At 42.8% G+C, this 18,270-nt stretch overlaps 1 protein-coding gene across 1 annotated transcript in view; it reads left to right on the top strand.

The window, feature by feature from the left end:
- Nucleotides 1-18,270, top strand: part of LOC121540759 (synaptotagmin-7-like) — a 105,406-nt gene that overhangs the window by 15,298 nt on the left and 71,838 nt on the right. Inside the window, exon 2 of the mRNA XM_041849830.1 lies at nucleotides 7,463-7,603. Coding sequence (XP_041705764.1) covers nucleotides 7,463-7,603 — 141 coding nt within the window. The remainder of the gene's footprint in view (nucleotides 1-7,462; nucleotides 7,604-18,270) is intronic.

Here is an 18,270-nt window from a genome sequence, read left to right as displayed (position 1 = left end):
TACAAGCCCTTATCCAACAATGCAGTTTTAAGAAAGAATACAAAATATATATATATACACTGCTAAAAAAAAAAACACTAAAATAACACATCCTAGATCTGAATGAATGAAATAATCTTATTAAATACTTTTTTCTTTACATAGTTGAATGTGCTGACAACAAAATCACACAAAAATTATCAATGGAAATCAAATTTATCAACCCATGGAGGTCTGGATTTGGAGTCACCCTCAAAATTAAAGTGGAAAACCACACTACAGGCTGATCCAACTTTGATGTAATGTCCTTAAAACAAGTCAAAATGAGGCTCAGTAGTGTGTGTGGCCTCCACGTGCCTGTATGACCTCCCTACAACGCCTGGGCATGCTCCTGATGAGGTGGCGGATGGTCTCCTGAGGGACCTGGACTAAAGCATCCGCCAACTCCTGGACAGTCTGTGCAACGTGGCGTTGGTGGATGGAGCGAGACATGATGTCCCAGATGTGCTCAATTGGATTCAGGTCTGGGAACGGGCGGGCCAGTCCATAGCATCAATGCCTTCCTCTTGCAGGAACTGCTGACACACTCCAGCCACATGAGGTCTAGCATTGTCTTGCATTAGGAGAAACCCAGGGCCAAACGCACCAGGAAATGGTCTCACAAGGGGTCTGAGGATCTCATCTCGGTACCTAATGGCAGTCAGGCTACCTCTGGCGAGCACATGGAGGGCTGTGCGGCCCCCCAAAGAAATGCCACCCCACACCATGTCTGACCCACCGCCAAACCGGTCATGCTGGAGGATGTTGCAGGCAGCAGAACGTTCTCCACGGCGTCTCCAGACTCTGTCACGTCTGTCACATGTGCTCAGTGTGAACCTGCTTTCATCTGTGAAGAGCATAGAGCGCCAGTGGCGAATTTGCCAATCTTGGTGTTCTCTGGCAAATGCCAAACGTCCTGCACGGTGTTGGGCTGTAAGCACATTACATTTTTACATTTTAGTCATTTAGCAGACGCTCTTATCCAGAGCGACTTACAGTTAGTGCATAAATTTTTTTTTTCTCATACTGGCCCCCCATGGGAATCGAACCCACAACCCTGGCGTTGCAAACGCCATGCTCTACCAACTGAGCTACATCCCTGCCGGCCATTCCCTCCCCTACCCTGGACGACGCTGGGCCAATTGTGCGCCGCCCCATGGGTCTCCCGGTCGCGGCCGGCTACGACAGAGCCTGGGTTCGAACCAGGATCTCTAGTGGCACAGCTAGCACTGCGATGCAGTGCCTTAGACCACTGCGCCACTCGGACGTCGGGTGGCGTAGTGGTCCCCACCTGTGGACGTCAGGCCCTCATACCACCCTCATGGTGTCTGTTTCTGACCGTTTGAGCAGACACATGCACATTTGTGGCCTGCTGGAGGTCATTTTGCAGGGCTCTGGCAGTGCTCCTCCTGCTCCTCCTTGCACAAAGGCGGAGGTAGCAGTCCTGCTGCTGGGTTGTTGTCCTCCTACGGCCTCCTCCACGTCTCCTGATGTACTGGCCTGTCTCCTGGTAGCGCCTTCATGCTCTGGACACTACGCTGACAGACACAGCAAACCTTCTTGCCACAGCTCGCATTGATGTGCCATCCTGGATGAGCTGCACTACCTGAGCCACTTGTGTGGGTTGTAGACTCCGTCTCATGCTACCACTAGAGTGAAAGCACCGCCAGCATTCAAAAGTGACCAAAACATCAGCCAGGAAGCATAGGAACTGAGAAGTGGTCTGTGGTCACCACCTGCAAAACCAGTCCTTTATTGGGGGGTGTCTTGCTAATTGCCTATAATTTCCACCTATTGTATATTCCATTTGCACAACAGCATGTGAAATGTATTGTCAATCAGTGTTGCTTCCTAAGTGGACAGTTTGATTTCACAGAAGTGTGATTGACTTGGAGTTACATTGTGTTGTTTAAGTGTTCCCTTAATTTTTTTTGAGATATAATTTATTAATATATCTATATACAATATAAAATAATACGAAATAAAAGTAACAAATAATTAAAGAGCAGCAGTAAAAATAACAATAGCGAGGCTATATACAGGGGGTACCGGTACAGAGTCAATGTGTGGGAGCACCGGTTAGTCGAGGTAATTGGGGTAATATGTACATGTAGGTAGAGTTATTAAAGTGACTTTATAGATAATAAACAGAGAGTAGCAGCAGCGTAAAAGGGGGGGGCAATGCAAATAGTCTGGGTAACCATTTGATTAGATGTTCAGGAGTCTTATGGCTTGGGGGTAGAAGCTGTTTAGAAGCCTCTTGGACCTAGACTTGGCGCTCCGGTACCGCTTGCCGTGCAGTAGCAGAGAGAACAGTCTATGACTAGGGTGGCTGGAGTCTTTGACAATTTTTAGGGCCTTCCTCTGACACCACCTGGTATAGAGGTCCTGGATGGCAGTTGCCATACCAGGCAGTGATGCAACCAGTCAGGATGCTCTCGATGGTGCAGCTGTATAACTTTTTGAGGATCTGAGGACCCATGCCAAATATTTTCAGTCTCCTTAGGGGGAATAGGTCTTGTCATGCCCTCTTCACGACTGTCTTGGTGTGCTTGGACCATGTTAGTTTGTTGGTGATGTGGACAACAAGGAACTGGAAGCGCTCAACCTGCTCCACTATAGCCCCGTCGATGAGAATGGGGGCGTGTTCGGTCCTCTTCTTTTTCCTGTAGTCCACAATCATCTCCTTTGTCTTGATCAAGTTGAGGGAGAGGTTGTTGTCCTGGCACCACACGGCCAGGTCTCTGACCTCCTCCCTATAGGCTGTCTCATCGTTGTCGGTGATCAGGCCTACCACTGTTGTGTCATCGGCAAACTTAATGATGGCGTTGGAGTTGTGCCTGGCCATGCAGTCATGAGTGAACAGGGAGTACAGGAGGGGACTGAGCATGCACCCCTGAGGGGCCCCCGTGTTGAGGATCAGCATGGCGGATGTGTTGTTACCTACCCTTACCACTTGGGGGGTGGCCCGTCAGGAAGTCCAGGATCCAGTTGCAGAGGGAGGTGTTTAGTCCCAGGGTCCTTAGCTTAGTGATGAGCTTTGAGGGCACTATGGTGTTGAACGCTGAGCTGTAGTCAATGAATAGCATTCTCACATAGGTGTTCCTTTTGTCCAGGTGTGAAAGGGCAGGGTGGAGCGCAATAGAGATTGTATCATCTGGGGATCTGTTGGGGCGGTAAGCAAATTGGAGTGGGTTTAGGGTTTCTGGGTTAATGGTGTTGATGTGAGCCATGACCAGCCTTTCAAAGCACTTCATGACTACAGACGTGAGTGCTACGGGTCGGTAGTCATTTAGGCAGGCTACCTTAGTGTTCTTGGGCACAGGGATTATGGTGGTCTGCTTGAAACATGTTGGTATTACAGACTCAGACAGGGAGAGGTTGAAAATATCAGTGAAGACACTTGCCAGTTGGTCAGTGCATGCTCGGAGTACACGTCCTGGTAATCCGTCTGGCCCTGCGGCCTTGTGAATGTTAACTTGTTTAAAGGTCTTACTCACATCGGCTACGGAGAGCGTGATCACACAGTTGTCCGGAACAGCTGATTCTCTCATGCATGTTTCAGTTTTGCTAGCCTCAAAGCGAGCATAGAAGTAATTTAGCTCGTCTGGTAGGCTCGTGTCACTGAGCAGCTCACGGCTGTGCTTCCCTTTGTAGTCTGTAATAATGTGCAAGTCCTGCCACATCCGACGAGTGTCAGAGCCAGTGTAGTACGATTCAATCTTAGTCCTGTATTGACTCTTTGCCTGTTTGATGGTTCGTCGGAGGGCATAGCGGGATTTCTTACAAGCTTCCGGGTTAGAGTCCCGCTCCTTGAAAGCGGCAGCTCTACCCTTTAGCTGAGTGCGGATGTTGCCTGTAATCCATGGCTTCTGGTTGGGGTATGTACGTACAGTCACTGTAGGGATGACGTCATCGATGCACTTATTGATGAAGTCAGTGACTGATGTGATGTACTCCTCAATGCCATCGGAAGAATCCCGGAACAGATTCCAGTCTGTGCTAGCAAAACAGTCCTGTAGCTTAGCATTTGCTTCATCTGACCACTTTTTTATTGATCGAGTCACTGGTGCTTCCTGCTTTAGTTTTTGCTTGTAAGCAGGTATCAGGAGGATAGAGTTATGGTCAGATTTGCCAAATGGAGGGTGAGGGAGTCTCTGTGTGTGGAGTAAAGGTGGTCTAGAGTTTTTTTCCCTCTGGTTGCACATTTAACATGCTGGTAGAAATGAGGCAAAACGAATTTAAGTTTCCCTGCATTAAAGTCCCTGGCCACTAGGAGCGCCGCCTCTGGATGAGCGTTTTCCTGTTTGCTTATGGCCGTATACAGTTCATTGTGTGCGGTCTTAGTGCCAGCATCGGTTTGTGGTGGTAAATAGACAGCTACGAAGAATATAGATGAAAACTCTCTTGGTAGATAGTGTGGTCTACAGCTTATCATGAGATACTCTACCTCAGGCGAGCAAAACCTTCCTTAGATTTCGTGCACCAGCTGTTGTTTACAAATATACACAGACCGCCACCCCTTGTCTTACCAGAGGCTGCTGTTCTATCCTGCCGATACAGTGTATAACCCGCCAGCTGTATGTTATTCATGTCTTCGTTCAGCCATGACTCAGTGAAACATAAGATATTGGGGGCTCCCGAATGGCGCAGCGGTCTAAGGCACTGCATCTCAGTGCTTGAGGCGTCACTACAGACCGAGTGGAGCAGCGGTCTAAGGCACTGCATCTCAGTGCTTGAGGCGTCACTACAGACCGAGTGGCGCAGCGGTCTAAGGCACTGAATCTCAGTGCTTGAGGCGTCACTACAGACTCCCTGGTTTGATTCCAGGCTGTATCACAACCGGCCGTGATTGGGAGTCCCATAGGGTGGCGCACAATTGGCCCAGCGTTGTCCGGGTTTGGCCGGTGTAGGCTGTCATTGTAAATACTGTAAGAATTTGTTCTTAACTGACTTGCCTAGTTAAATAAAGGTAAACAAATAAAATTACAGTTTTTAATGACCCGTTGGTAGGATGTTCTTCCACTTTATTATCAAGCGATTGTAAGTTGGCCAATAGTATCGATGGCAAAGGCAGATTAGCCTTTGACGGGGATGAGGGCCCTTTCGGGTGTCTTTAGCAAATCCCTCTCGTCCAACTCATTAAAGAAAAATTCTTCATCCAGTTCAAGGTGAGTAATCGCTGTTCTGATGTCCAGAAGCTCTTTTCAGTCACAAGAGACGGTAGCAGAAACATTATGTGCAAAATAAGTTACAAACAATGTGAAAAAACACACAAAATAGCACGGTTGGTTAAGAGTCCATAAAACGGCAGCCATCCCCTCCGGCGCCATCTACATCATGTTGGTACATACAGTATGTGTTGGTACATACAGTATGTGTTGGTGTATGTGTTGGTACATACAGTATGGATTGGTACATACAGTATGGGTTGGTATATAGAGTATGTGTTGGTATATAGAGTATGTGTTGGTGTATGTGTTGGTGTATGTGTTGGTACATACAGTATGTGTTGGTGTATGTGTTGGTGTATGTGTTGGTACATACAGTATGTGTTGGTACATACAGTATGTGTTGGTACATACAGTATGTGTTGGTGTATGTGTTGGTACATACAGTATGTGTTGGTACATAGAGTATGTGTTGGTACATACAGTATGTATTGGTACATACAGTATGTGTTGGTGTATGTATTGGTACATACAGTATGTGTTGGTACATAGAGTATGTGTTGGTACATAGAGTATGTGTTGGTGTATGTGGTGGTACATACAGTATGTGTTGGTGTATGTGTTGGTACATACAGTATGTGTTGGTACATACAGTATGTGTTGGTACATACCGTATGTGTTGGTGTCGAATACCAGTCACTACCACAGCATCCATTGCCAGGTAATTAGTAGTGTTTAACAGTAGAATATATCATATGTGTAACTGTATTAAATCATTACTCTATTATAATTAACACACTGGAAACTAGCTGGAGTTGTTCTCCGGCAGGGTCCAGTTGGAATATCCCTCCCTGGTTCAGACACACTGGAAACTAGCTGGAGCTGTTCTCCGGCAGGGTCCAGTTGGAATATCCCTCCCTGGTTCAGACACACTGGAAACTAGCTGGAGCTGTTCTCCAGCAGGGTCCAGTTGTAATATCCCTCCCTGGTTCAGACACACTGGAAACTAGCTGGAGCTGTTCTCCGGCAGGGTCCAGTTGGAATATCCCTCCCTGGTTCAGACACACTGGAAACTAGCTGGAGCTGTTCTCCGGCAGGGTCCAGTTGGAATATCCCTCCCTGGTTCAGACACAGCACTATGGGGCACTAATAGACCTTATTCACACGACAGCCATCGCCCATTAACTCATCCCTTGTGGACAGATAACATAAATGGTATCGTAGTCTGTTGGATGCGAAGAATTAACAAGGAACTGGAGGCTTCGCTAGTGTCCTTAGTATCCCCCCGTCCCCCCCGTCCCCCGTCCCCCCTGTCCCCCCCATCCCCCCGTCCCCCCCGTCCCCCCGCCCCCCTCCCGGCAGAGGTGTCAACTCAATTCCTTTGAGGGCCCTGTGACTGCTGTGGTTTTAGCTATTACCTTTTCATTCATGTCGAATTAAGACCTGGACAACCAGCCGAGGGGAGTTCCTAAACTAATCAGTGACCTTCATTAATCAATCAAGTAGAAGGGAGGAGCGAAAACCAGCAGACACTGGACTCAGTCTTCCAGGAAGTGAGTTTGACACCGCTGGTCTATGGGTTGAAGGTGTTCTTTCTTCTAAACCTTTTTCTCCTCTGACTAGTTCCTCTGTGTTCTCTTATATGATCTCTCTGTTTTCTGCTGTCTCTCTCTGTGTTCTCTTATGATCTCTCTGTTTTCTGCTGTCTCTCTCTGTGTTCTCTTATATGATCTCTCTGTTTTCTGCTGTCTCTCTGTGTTCTCTTATGATCTCTCTGTTTTCTGCTTTCTCTCTCTGTGTTCTCTTATGATCTCTCTGTTTTCTGCTGTCTCTCTCTGTGTTCTCTTATGATCTCTCTGTTTTCTGCTGTCTCTCTCTGTGTTCTCTTATGATCTCTCTGTTTTCTGCTGTCTCTCTCTGTGTTCTCTTATGATCTCTCTGTTTTCTGCTGTCTCTCTCTGTGTTCTCTTATGATCTCTCTGTTTTCTGCCTGTTCTCTCTCTCTTTATATTTTTATAAACCTATGATCTTTCTTTCTTCTCTTTCTCTATTCCAACTCTCCATGTCTCCTGATTCCTCCTCCTTGATTAATTCCTTTATTTTCGTTGCCTCTACCCTGCGTCTCTCTCTCTCTCTCCCTCTCTCCCTCTCTCTCTCTCTCTCTCTCTCTCTCTCTCTCTCTCTCTCTCTCTCTCTCTCTCTCTCTCTCTCTCTCTCTCTCTCTCTCTCTCTCTCTCTGTTTGTCTGTTTTCCGCTGTTTTCCGGCTGGCCAGTGAAGGGAAGATGGTGGTTCTTTCTTTGGCTATTGGTTTGGCAGAGCAAGATGACTTTGCCAATATCCCTGATCCAATCACCTCCATGCAGGAAGCTCCAACAGCCAATCAGGAAGCACTTCCTCCTCCTCCTGACAAGAGGTACCAGTCACAGTGTGAGAGAGGTGTTTGTTTGTGTTTGTAGGTGTGCGTTTGCGTGTGCATGTGTTTGTGTCTATGTGTGAGATGTGGTGAGATAGAGATGTGTGTGTATGTGTTCGTGTATGAGAGAGAGAGAGAGAGAGAGAGAGAGAGAGAGAGAGGGATAGGTGGTTTTGGTGAGTGTAGTTAGTACAGTCTCTGTACTGATGTGTCATTGCAACTGATTTGCAGTGTGTTGAGTGAGGAAGGAAGGGGCGGAAAGGAAGCGTAATGATGTGAAGGTTTGGGTGAGAGTGTATGGCTAGTTAGTAGAAAGCAAGCTGGGTGTGTTGTCTACTGATGTGTCGCCTGTCAAAGAGGATGTGTTCTCAAGGTCAAATAAAGGTTAAATAAAGGTTAAATAACGGTTTGCAGTGTGTGCTGAGAATGTTGATTTCCAACGTAGGCTGACGATAGGCCTACATGTAGACCTCATCCAGAGGTGTTGTCTTGACATTGTTTGGCTGCTGTTGCCACAGCAACACATTAAGATGGCTAAAATAACAGGCTGTCATGTGACTTTACGGTTTGTTTGGTTTCCAGTTTGTTTGGCTAATAATATGATCCTATAAGCCACATAGGAGACACTTTTATCCAAAATGAATCAGTCAAGTGAGTGCGTACATGATCCATGTGGGAATTTAACCTTTGACCTTGACAATGCTAGCGCCATGCTCTTACCAAGTGAGCCACACAGACTGCCACGTAACTAATCTACACTGTAAAAAAAAAAATATAAACGCAACATGCAACAATTTCAACCATCTTACTGAGTTACAGTTTATATAATGAAATGAGTCAATGGAAATAAATTCATTAGGCCCTAATCTATGGATTTCACATGACTGGGATTACAGATATGCATCGGTTGGGTCACAGATACCTTTAAAAAGAAAAAGGTACGAGCGTGGGTCGGAACACCAGTCAGTCTCTGGTGTGACCATTTTTCTCATGCACATCTCCTTTGCATAGAGTTGATCAGGCTGTTGATTTGTGCAAACACACAGTTTCATCAGCTGTCCGGGTGGCTGAATCTCAGACCATCCCGCAGGTGAAGATGCCGGATGTGGAGGTCCTGGGCTGGCGCGGTTACACGTGGTCTGCGGTTGTGAGGCCGGTTGGACGTACTGCCAAATTCTCTAAAACAACGTTGGAGGCGGCTTATGGTAGAGAAATGAACATTCAACAGCTCTGGTGGATATTCCTGCAGTCAGCATGCCAATTGCACACTCCCTAAAAACTTCAGACATCTGTGGCATTGTGTTGTGTGACAAAACTGCACATTTTAGAGTGGCCTTTTATTGTCCCAAGCACAAGGTGCACCTGTGTAATGATCATGCTGTTTAATCAGCTTATTGATATGCCACACCTGTCAGGTGGATGGATTATCTTGTCAAAGGAGAAATGCTCACTAACAGGAATGTAAACAAATGTGTGCACAAAATTTGAGAGAAATAAGCTTTTTGTGCGTATGGAACATTTCTGGGATCTTTTATTTCAGTTCATGAAACATGGGACCAAATTTTTCTTTGTGCATCTTACCTAAAAAAGGTTTTGGAACTACTTACACACAGTACTTTTAACATACAATGTTTTCAACTTACATATCTGACACACGTAGACATGATTACATTGTGAATGTTCATGTATACATTAATTATTATTCGACATGTCCTCACCTGGGTTTTGAACTCACAACTGTCATTCCAATCTTCCCGTTATGTCTGTGTCAATTCAAAAAATATTGATTTGATTTATTTAAGCAATTTTAGGTTTTTCTGTATAGTTTTCTATTGTTGGTAGGGCATATTACTCTGTTTTAATGTTACTCCTTAATCAATATGATAAATGAAATAGTTTTTTCTTGAGTGTACTTTTAACAGAGCTGAGATTTAGCAATACAGTTCAAATCCCAGGTGAGGACATGATGAATATTAATTACTGTATACATGTACAATGTCAACGTGTGTCGAATATGTCAGTTGAAAACATTCTATGTTAAAGCACTGTGTGTGTAACTAGTTCCACAGTCTTTTTTAGTGAAGATACACAGATAATAGTTTCTAGTTGAATGAACATATGAGACAAATTGAGCAAACACATCATTTAAGTTGACTGAATTTTTGCCAACATTTTCTCAAGTTGGAGCCAAAACATTTTTTTTTTGTTCAGGTAACTGACTGATAGAACAGGAAGTCAAGGAGTCCCAGCAAGACAATGAGATAAATGATAGAACAGGCAGTCAAGGAGAAAAACCAAGACAATGAGATTAATGATAGAACAGGCAGTCAATGAGACCCACCAAGACAATGAGATGAATGATAGAACAGGTAGTCAAGGAGTCCCAGAAAGACAATGAGATAAATGATTGAACAGGCAGTCAAGGAGTCCCAGAAAGACAATGAGATGAATGATAGAACAGGCAGTCAAGGAGTCCCAGAAAGACAATGAGATGAATGATAGAACAGGCAGTCAAGGAGACCCACCAAGACAATGAGATGAATGATATAACAGGCAGTCAAGGAGACCCACCAAGACAATGAGATGAATGATAGCACAGGCAGTCAAGGAGACCCACCAAGACAATGAGATGAATGATTGAACAGGCAGTCAAGGAGTCCCACCAAGACAATGAGATGAATGATAGAACAGGCAGTCAAGGAGTCCCAGAAAGACAATGAGATGAATGATAGAACAGGCAGTCAAGGAGACCCACCAAGACAATGAGATGAATGATATAACAGGCAGTCAAGGAGACCCACCAAGACAATGAGATGAATGATAGAACAGGCAGTCAAGGAGTCCCAGAAAGACAATGAGATGAATGATTGAACAGGCAGTCAAGGAGACCCACCAAGACAATGAGATGAATGATAGAACAGGTAGTCAAGGAGTCCCAGAAAGACAATGAGATGAATGATAGAACAGGCAGTCAAGGAGTCCCAGAAAGACAATGAGATGAATGATAGAACAGGCAGTCAAGGAGACCCACCAAGACAATGAGATGAATGATAGAACAGGTAGTCAAGGAGACCCACCAAGACAATGAGATGAATGATAGAACAGGCAGTCAAGGAGTCCCAGAAAGACAATGAGATGAATGATAGAACAGGTAGACAAGGAGACCCACCAAGACAATGACCTACTCACTGCCACAGTCATACTCTGGACCTAGTTTTGTCCCATGGAATAAATGTTGTAGATCTTAATGTTTTTCCACAAAATCCTGGACTATCGGACCACCATTTTATTACGTTTGCAATCGCAACAAATAATCTGCTCAGACCCCAACCAAGGAGCATCAAAAGTCGTGCTATAAATTCTCAGACAACACAAAAATTCCTTGATGCCCTTCCAGACTCCTTCTGCCTACCCAAGGACGTCAGAGGACAAAAATCAGTTAACCACTTAACTGAGGAACTCAATTTAACCTTGCGCAATACCCTAGATGCAGTTGCACCCCTAAAAACGAAAAACATTTGTCATAAGAAACTAGCTCCCTGGTATACAGAAAATACCCGAGCTTTGAAGCAAGCTTCCAGGAAATTGGAACGGAAATGGCGCCACACCAAACTGGAAGTCTTCCGACTAGCTTGGAAAGACAGTACCGTGCAGTACCGAAGAGCCCTCACTGCTGCTCGATCATCCTACTTTTCCAACTTAATCGAGGAAAATAAGAACAATCCCAAATTTCTTTTTGATACTGTTGCAAAGCTAACTAAAAAGCAGCATTCCCCAAGAGAGGATGGCTTTCACTTCAGCAGTAATAAATTCATGAACTTCTTTGAGGAAAAGATCATGACCATTAGAAAGCAAATTACGGACTCCTCTTTGAATCTGCGTATTCCTCCAGGGCTTAGCTGTCCTGGATCTGCACAGACTCTGCGAGGGCCTGGGATCGGGAGAGACACTTAAGTGTTTTAGTACTATATCTCTTGACACAATGATGAAAATAATCATGGCCTCTAAACCTTCAAGCTGCATACTGGATCCTATTCCTACTAAACTGCTGAAGGAGCTGCTTCCTGTGCTTGGCCCTCCTATGTTGAACATAATAAACAGCTCTCTATCCACCGGATGTGTACCAAACTCACTAAAAGTGGCAGTGATAAAGCCTCTCTTGAAAAAGCCAAACCTTGACCCGGAAAATATAAAAAACTATCGGCCTATATCGAATCTTCCATTCCTCTCAAACATTTTAGAAAAAGCTGTTGCGCAGCAACTCACTGCCTTTCTGAAGACAAACAATGTATACGAAATGCTTCAGTCTGGTTTTAGACCCCATCATAGCACTGAGACTGCACTTGTGAAGGTGGTAAATGACCTTTTAATGGCGTCAGACCGAGGCTCTGCATCTGTCCTCGTGCTACTAGACCTTAGTGCTGCCTTTGACACTATCGATCACCACATTCTTTTGGAGAGACTGGAAACCCAAATTGGTCTACACGGACAAGTTCTGGCCTGGTTTAGATCTTACCTGTCGGAAAGATATCAGTTTGTCTCTGTGAATGGTCTGTCCTCCGACAAATCAACTGTACATTTCGGTGTTCCTCAAGGTTCCGTTTTAGGACCACTATTGTTTTCACTATATATTTTACCTCTTGGGGATGTTATTCGAAAACATAATGTTAACTTTCACTGCTATGCGGATGACACACAGCTGTACATTTCAATGAAACATGGTGAAGCCCCAAAATTGCCCTCGCTAGAAGCCTGTGTTTCAGACATAAGGAAGTGGATGGCTGAAAACTTTATACTTTTAAACTTCGGACAAAACAGAGATGCTTGTTCTAGGTCCCAAGAAACAAAGAGATCTTCTGTTAAATCTGACAATTCATCTTGATGGTTGTAAAGTCGTCTCAAATAAAACTGTGAAGGACCTCAAGGCGTTACTCTTGACCCTGATCTCTCTTTTGACGAACATATCAAGACTGTTTCAAGGACAGCTTTTTTCCATCTACGTAACATTGCAAAAATCAGAAATGTTCTGTCCAAAAATGATGCAGAAAAATTAATCCATGCATTTGTTACTTCTAGGTTAGACTACTGCAATGCTCTACTTTCCGGCTACCCGGATAAAGCACTAAATAAACTTCAGTTAGTGCTAAATACGGCTGCTAGAATCCTGACTAGAACCAAGAAATTTGATCATATTACTCCAGTGCTAGCTTCCCTACACTGGCTTCCTGTTAAGGCAAGGGCTGATTTCAAGGTTTTACTGTTAACCTATAAAGCGTTACATGGGCTTGCTCCTACCTATCTTTCCGAGTTGGTCCTGCCGTACATACCAATACGTACGCTACGGTCACAAGACGCATGGCCTCCTAATTGTCCCTAGAATATCTAAGCAAACAGCGGGAGGCAGGGCTTTCTCCTATAGATCTCCATTTTTATGGAACAGTTTGCCTACCCATGTGAGAGACGCAGACTCGGTCTCAACCTTTAAGTCTTTACTGAAGACTTATCTCTTCAGTAGGTCATATGATTGAGTGTAGTCTGGCCCAGGAGTGTGAAGGTGAACGGAAAGGCTCTGGAGCAACGAACAGCCCTTGCTGTCTCTGCCAGGCCGGTTCCCCTCTCTCCACTGGGGTTCTCTGCCTCTAACCCTGTTACAGGGGCTGAGTCACTGGCTTGCTGGTGCTCTTTCATGCCGTCCCTAGGAGGGGGTGCGTCACTTGAGTGGGTTGAGTTACTGACGTGATCTTCCTGTCTGGGTTGGCGCCCCTTTGGTTTGTGCTGTGGTGGAGACCTCTGTGGGCTATACTCGGCCTTGTCTCAGGATTGTAAGTTGGTGGTTGAGGATATCCCTCTGGTGGTGCGGGGGCTGTGCTTTGGCAGAGTGGGTGGGGTTATATCCTTCCTGTTTGGCCCTGTCCGGGGTTTCTTCGGATGGGGCCACAGTGTCTCCGGACCGCTCCTGTCTCAGCCTCCAGTATTTATGCTGCAGTAGTTTATGTGTCGGGGGGCTGGGGTTAGTTGGTTATACCTGGAGTACTTCTCCTGTCTTATCCAGTGTCCTGTGTGAATTTAAGTATGCTCTCTCTAATTATCTCGTTCTCTCTTTCTCTCTGAGAACCTGAGCCCTAGGACCATACGTCAGGACTACCGGGCATGCTGACACCTTGCTGTCCCCAGTCCGCCTGGCCTTGCTGCTATTCCAGTTTCAACTGTTCTGCCTGCGGTTATGAAACCCCTACCTGTCCCAGACCTGCTGTTTTCAACTCTTAATGATCGGCTATGAAAAGCCAACTGAGAGACCTGAGCCCTAGGACCATACGTCGGGACTACCAGCCGTGGTGACTCCTTGCTGTCCCCAGTCCGCCTGGCCTTGCTGCTATTCCAGTTTCAACTGTTCTGCCTGCGGTTATGGAACCCCTACCTGTCCCAGACCTGCTGTTTTCAACTCTTAATGATCGGCTATGAAAAGCCAACTGAGATTTATTCCTGATTATTATTTGACCATGCTTGTCACTTATGAACATTTTTGAACATCTTGGCATGGTTCTGTTATAATCTCCACCCGGCACAGCCAGAAGAGGACTGGCCACCCCTCATAGCCTGGTTCCTCTCTAGGTTTCTTCCTAGGTTTTGGCCTTTCTAGGGAGTTTTTCCTAGCCACCGTGCTTCTACACCTGCATTACTAGCTGTTTGGGGTTTTAGGCTGGGTTTCTGTACAGCACTTCGAGATATTAGCTGATGTAAGAAGGGCTATATAAAATAAAATTGATTGATTGATTGATTGATAGAACAGGTAGTCAAGGAGTCCCAGAAAAACAATGAGATGAATGATAGAACAGGTAGTCAAGGAGTCCCACCAAGACAATGAGATGAATGATAGAACAGGTAGTCAAGGAGACCCACCAAGACAATGAGAAAGTAGGAAGAGAATCCCCAATAGGTCCGTAGTAACAGCAGTAGTAAAGAGGATAAAGCAGTAGTAGTAATAAAGCAGTAGTAGAAATAAAGCAGTAGTAGTAATAAAGCAGAAGTAAAGAGGATAAAGCAGTAGTAGTAATAAAGCAGTAGTAGTAATAAAGCAGAAGTAAAGAGGATAAAGCAGTAGTAGTAATAAAGCAGTAGTAAAGAGGATAAAGCAGGAGTAGTAATAAAGCAGTAGTAGTAATAAAGCAGAAGTAAAGAGGATAAAGCAGTAGTAGTAATAAAGCAGTAGTAGTAATAAAGCAGTAGTAAAGAGGATAAAGCAGTAGTAGTAATAAAGCAGTAGTAAAGAGGATAAAGCAGTAGTAGTAATAAAGCAGAAGTAAAGAGGATAAAGCAGTAGTAGTAATAAAGCAGTAGTAGTAATAAAGCAGTAGTAAAGAGGATAAAGCAGTAGTAGTAATAAAGCAGTAGTAAAGAGGATAAAGCAGTAGTAGTAATAAAGCAGAAGTAAAGAGGATAAAGCAGTAGTAAAGAGGATAAAGCAGTAGTAGTAATAAAGCAGTAGTAGTAATAAAGCAGTAGCAGTAATAAAGCAGTAGTAAAGAGGATAAAGCAGTAGTAGTAATAAAGCAGTAGTAGTAATAAAGCAGAAGTAAAGAGGATAAAGCAGTAGTAATAATAAAGCAGTAGTAGTAATAAAGCAGTAGTAAAGAGGATAAAGCAGTAGTAGTATAAAGCAGTAGTAGTAATAAAACAGAAGTAAAGAGGATAAAGCAGTAGTAGTAATAAAGCAGAAGTAAAGAGGATAAAGCAGTAGTAGTAATAAAGCAGTAGTAGTAATAAAGCAGAAGTAAAGAGGAAAAGCAGTAGTAGTAATAAAGCAGTAGTAGTAATAAAGCAGTAGTAGTAATAAAGCAGTAGTAAAGAGGATAAAGCAGTAGTAAAGAGGATAAAGCAGTAGTAGTAATAAAGCAGTAGTAAAGAGGATAAAGCAGTAGTAAAGAGGATAAAGCAGTAGTAGTAATAAAGCAGTAGTAAAGAGGATAAAGCAGTAGTAAAGAGGATAAAGCAGTAGTAGTAATAAAGCAGTAGTAGTAATAAAGCAGTAGTAAAGAGGATAAAGCAGTAGTAAAGAGGATAAAGCAGTTGGAGTAATAAAGCAGTAGCAAAGAGGATAAAGCAGTAGTAGTAATAAAGCAGTAGTAAAGAGGATAAAGCAGTAGTAAAGAGGATAAAGCAGTAGTAAAGATGATAAAGCAGTAGTAAAGAGGATAAAGCAGTAGTAGTAATAAAGCAGTAGTAAAGAGGATAAAGCAGTAGTAGCAATAAAGCAGTAGTAAAGAGGATAAAGCAGTTGGAGTAATAAAGCAGAAGTAAAGAGGATAAAGCAGTAGAAGTAATAAAGCAGAAGTAAAGAGGATAAAGCAGTAGTAGTAATAAAGAAGTAGTAGTAATAAAGCAGAAGTAAAGAGGAAAAGCAGTAATAGTAATAAAGCAGTAGTAGTAATAAAGCAGTAGTAAATAGGATAAAGCAGTAGTAAAGAGGATAAAGCAGTAGTAGTAATAAAGCAGTAGTAAAGAGGATAAAGCAGTAGTAAAGAGGATAAAGCAGTAGTAGTAATAAAGCAGTAGTAAAGAGGATAAAGCAGTAGTAAAGAGGATAAAGCAGTAGTAGTAATAAAGCAGTAGTAAAGAGGATAAAGCAGTAGTAGTAATAAAGCAGAAGTAAAGAGGATAAAGCAGTAGTAGTATAAAGCAGTAGTAAAGAGGATAAAGCAGTAGTAAAGAGGATAAAGCAGTTGGAGTAATAAAGCAGTAGTAAAGAGGATAAAGCAGTAGTAGTAATAAAGCATTAGTAAAGAGGATAAAGCAGTAGTAAAGAGGATAAAGCAGTAGTAAAGATGATAAAGCAGTAGTAAAGAGGATAAAGCAGTAGTAGTAATAAAGCAGTAGTAAAGAGGATAAAGCAGTAGTAGAAATAAAGCAGTAGTAAAGAGGATAAAGCAGTTGGAGTAATAAAGCAGTAGTAAAGAGGATAAAGCAGTAGTAGTAATAAAGCAGTAGTAAAGAGGATAAAGCAGTAGTAAAGAGGATAAAGCAGTAGTAAAGATGATAAAGCAGTAGTAAAGAGTATAAAGCAGTAGTTGTAATAAAGCAATAGTGAAAGGCAATAAAGCAGTTGTAAAGAGGATAAAGAAGTAGTAGTAATAAAGCAGTAGTAAAGAGGATAAAGCTGTAGTAGTAATAAAGCAGAAGTAAAGAGGATAAAGCAGTAGTAGTAATAAAGCAGTAGTAAAGAGGTTAAAGCAGTAGTAAAGAGGATAAAGCAGTAGTAGTAATAAAGCAGTAGTAAAGAGGATAAAGCAGTAGTAGAAATAAAGCTGAAGTAAAGAGGATAAAGCAGTAGTAGTAATAAAGCAGTAGTAAAGAGGATAAAGCAGTAGTAAAGAGGATAAATCAGTAGTAGTAATAAAGCAGAAGTAAAGAGGATAAAGCAGTTGTAGTAATAAAGCAGTAGTAAAGAGGATAATCAGTAGTAAAGAGGATAAAGCAGTAGTAGTAATAAAGCAGAAGTAAAGAGGATAAAAAACTAGTAAAGATGATAAAGCAGTAGTAAAGAGGATAAAGCAGTAGTAAAGGGGATAAAGCAGTAGTAAAGAGGATAAAGCTGTAGTAAAGAGGATAAAGCAGTAGTAGTATTAAAGCAGAAGTAAAGAGGATAAAGCAGTTGTAGTAATAAAGCAGTAGTAAATAGGATAAAGCAGTTGGAATAATAAAGCAGTAGTAAAGAGGATAAAGCAGTAGTAGTAATAAAGCAGTAGTAAAGAGGATAAAGCAGTAGTAAAGAGGATAAAGCAGTAGTAAAGAGGATAAAGCAGTAGTAGTAATAAAGCAGTAGTAAAGAGGATAAAGCAGTAGTAGTAATAAAGCAACAGTGAAAGAAAATAAAGCAGTTGTAAAGAGGATAAAGCAGTTGTAAAGAGGATAAAGCAGTAGTAAAGAGGATAAAGCAGTAGTAGTAATAAAGCAGTAGTAAAGAGGATAAAGCTGTAGTAGTAATAAAGCAGAAGTAAAGAGGATAAATCAGTAGTAGTAATAAAGCAGTAGTATAGAGGATAAAGCAGTAGTAAAGAGGATAAAGCAGTAGTAGTAATAAAGCAGAAGTAAAGAGGATATAAAACTAGTAAAGAGGATAAATCAGTAGTAAAGAGGATAAAGCAGTAGTAGTAATAAAGCAGAAGTACAGAGGATAATAAACTAGCAAAGAGGATAAAGCAGTTGTAAAGAGGATATAGCAGTAGTAAAGAGGATATAGCAGTAGTAGTAATAAAGCAGAAGTAAAGAGGATATAAAACTAGTAAAGAGGATAAAGCAGTAGTAAAGAGGATAAAGCAGTAGTAGTAATAAAGCAGAAGTACAGAGGATAATAAACTAGTAAAGAGGATAAAGCAGTTGTAAAGAGGATAAAGCAGTAGATGAAGAGGATAAAGCAGTTGTAAAAAGGATAAAGCAGTAGTAGTAATAAAGCAGAAGTATTGAGGATAAAAAACTAGTAAAGAGGATAAAGCAGTAGTAGTAATAAAGCAGTAGTAAAGAGGATAAAGCAGTAGTAGTAATAAAGCAGTAGTAAAGAGGATAAAGCAGTAGTAGTAATAAAGCAGTAGTAAAGAGGATAAAGCAGTAGTAGTAATAAAGCAGTAGTAAAGAGGATAAAGCAGTAGTAAAGAGGATAAAGCAGTAGTATC

The sequence above is a fragment of the Coregonus clupeaformis genome, chromosome 26, assembly GCF_020615455.1.
Source record: "Coregonus clupeaformis isolate EN_2021a chromosome 26, ASM2061545v1, whole genome shotgun sequence".
Taxonomy (NCBI): Eukaryota; Metazoa; Chordata; class Actinopteri; order Salmoniformes; family Salmonidae; genus Coregonus; species Coregonus clupeaformis.
Note: the sequence above shows the minus strand (reverse complement) of the source record. Positions and strands in the feature narration are given on the sequence as shown.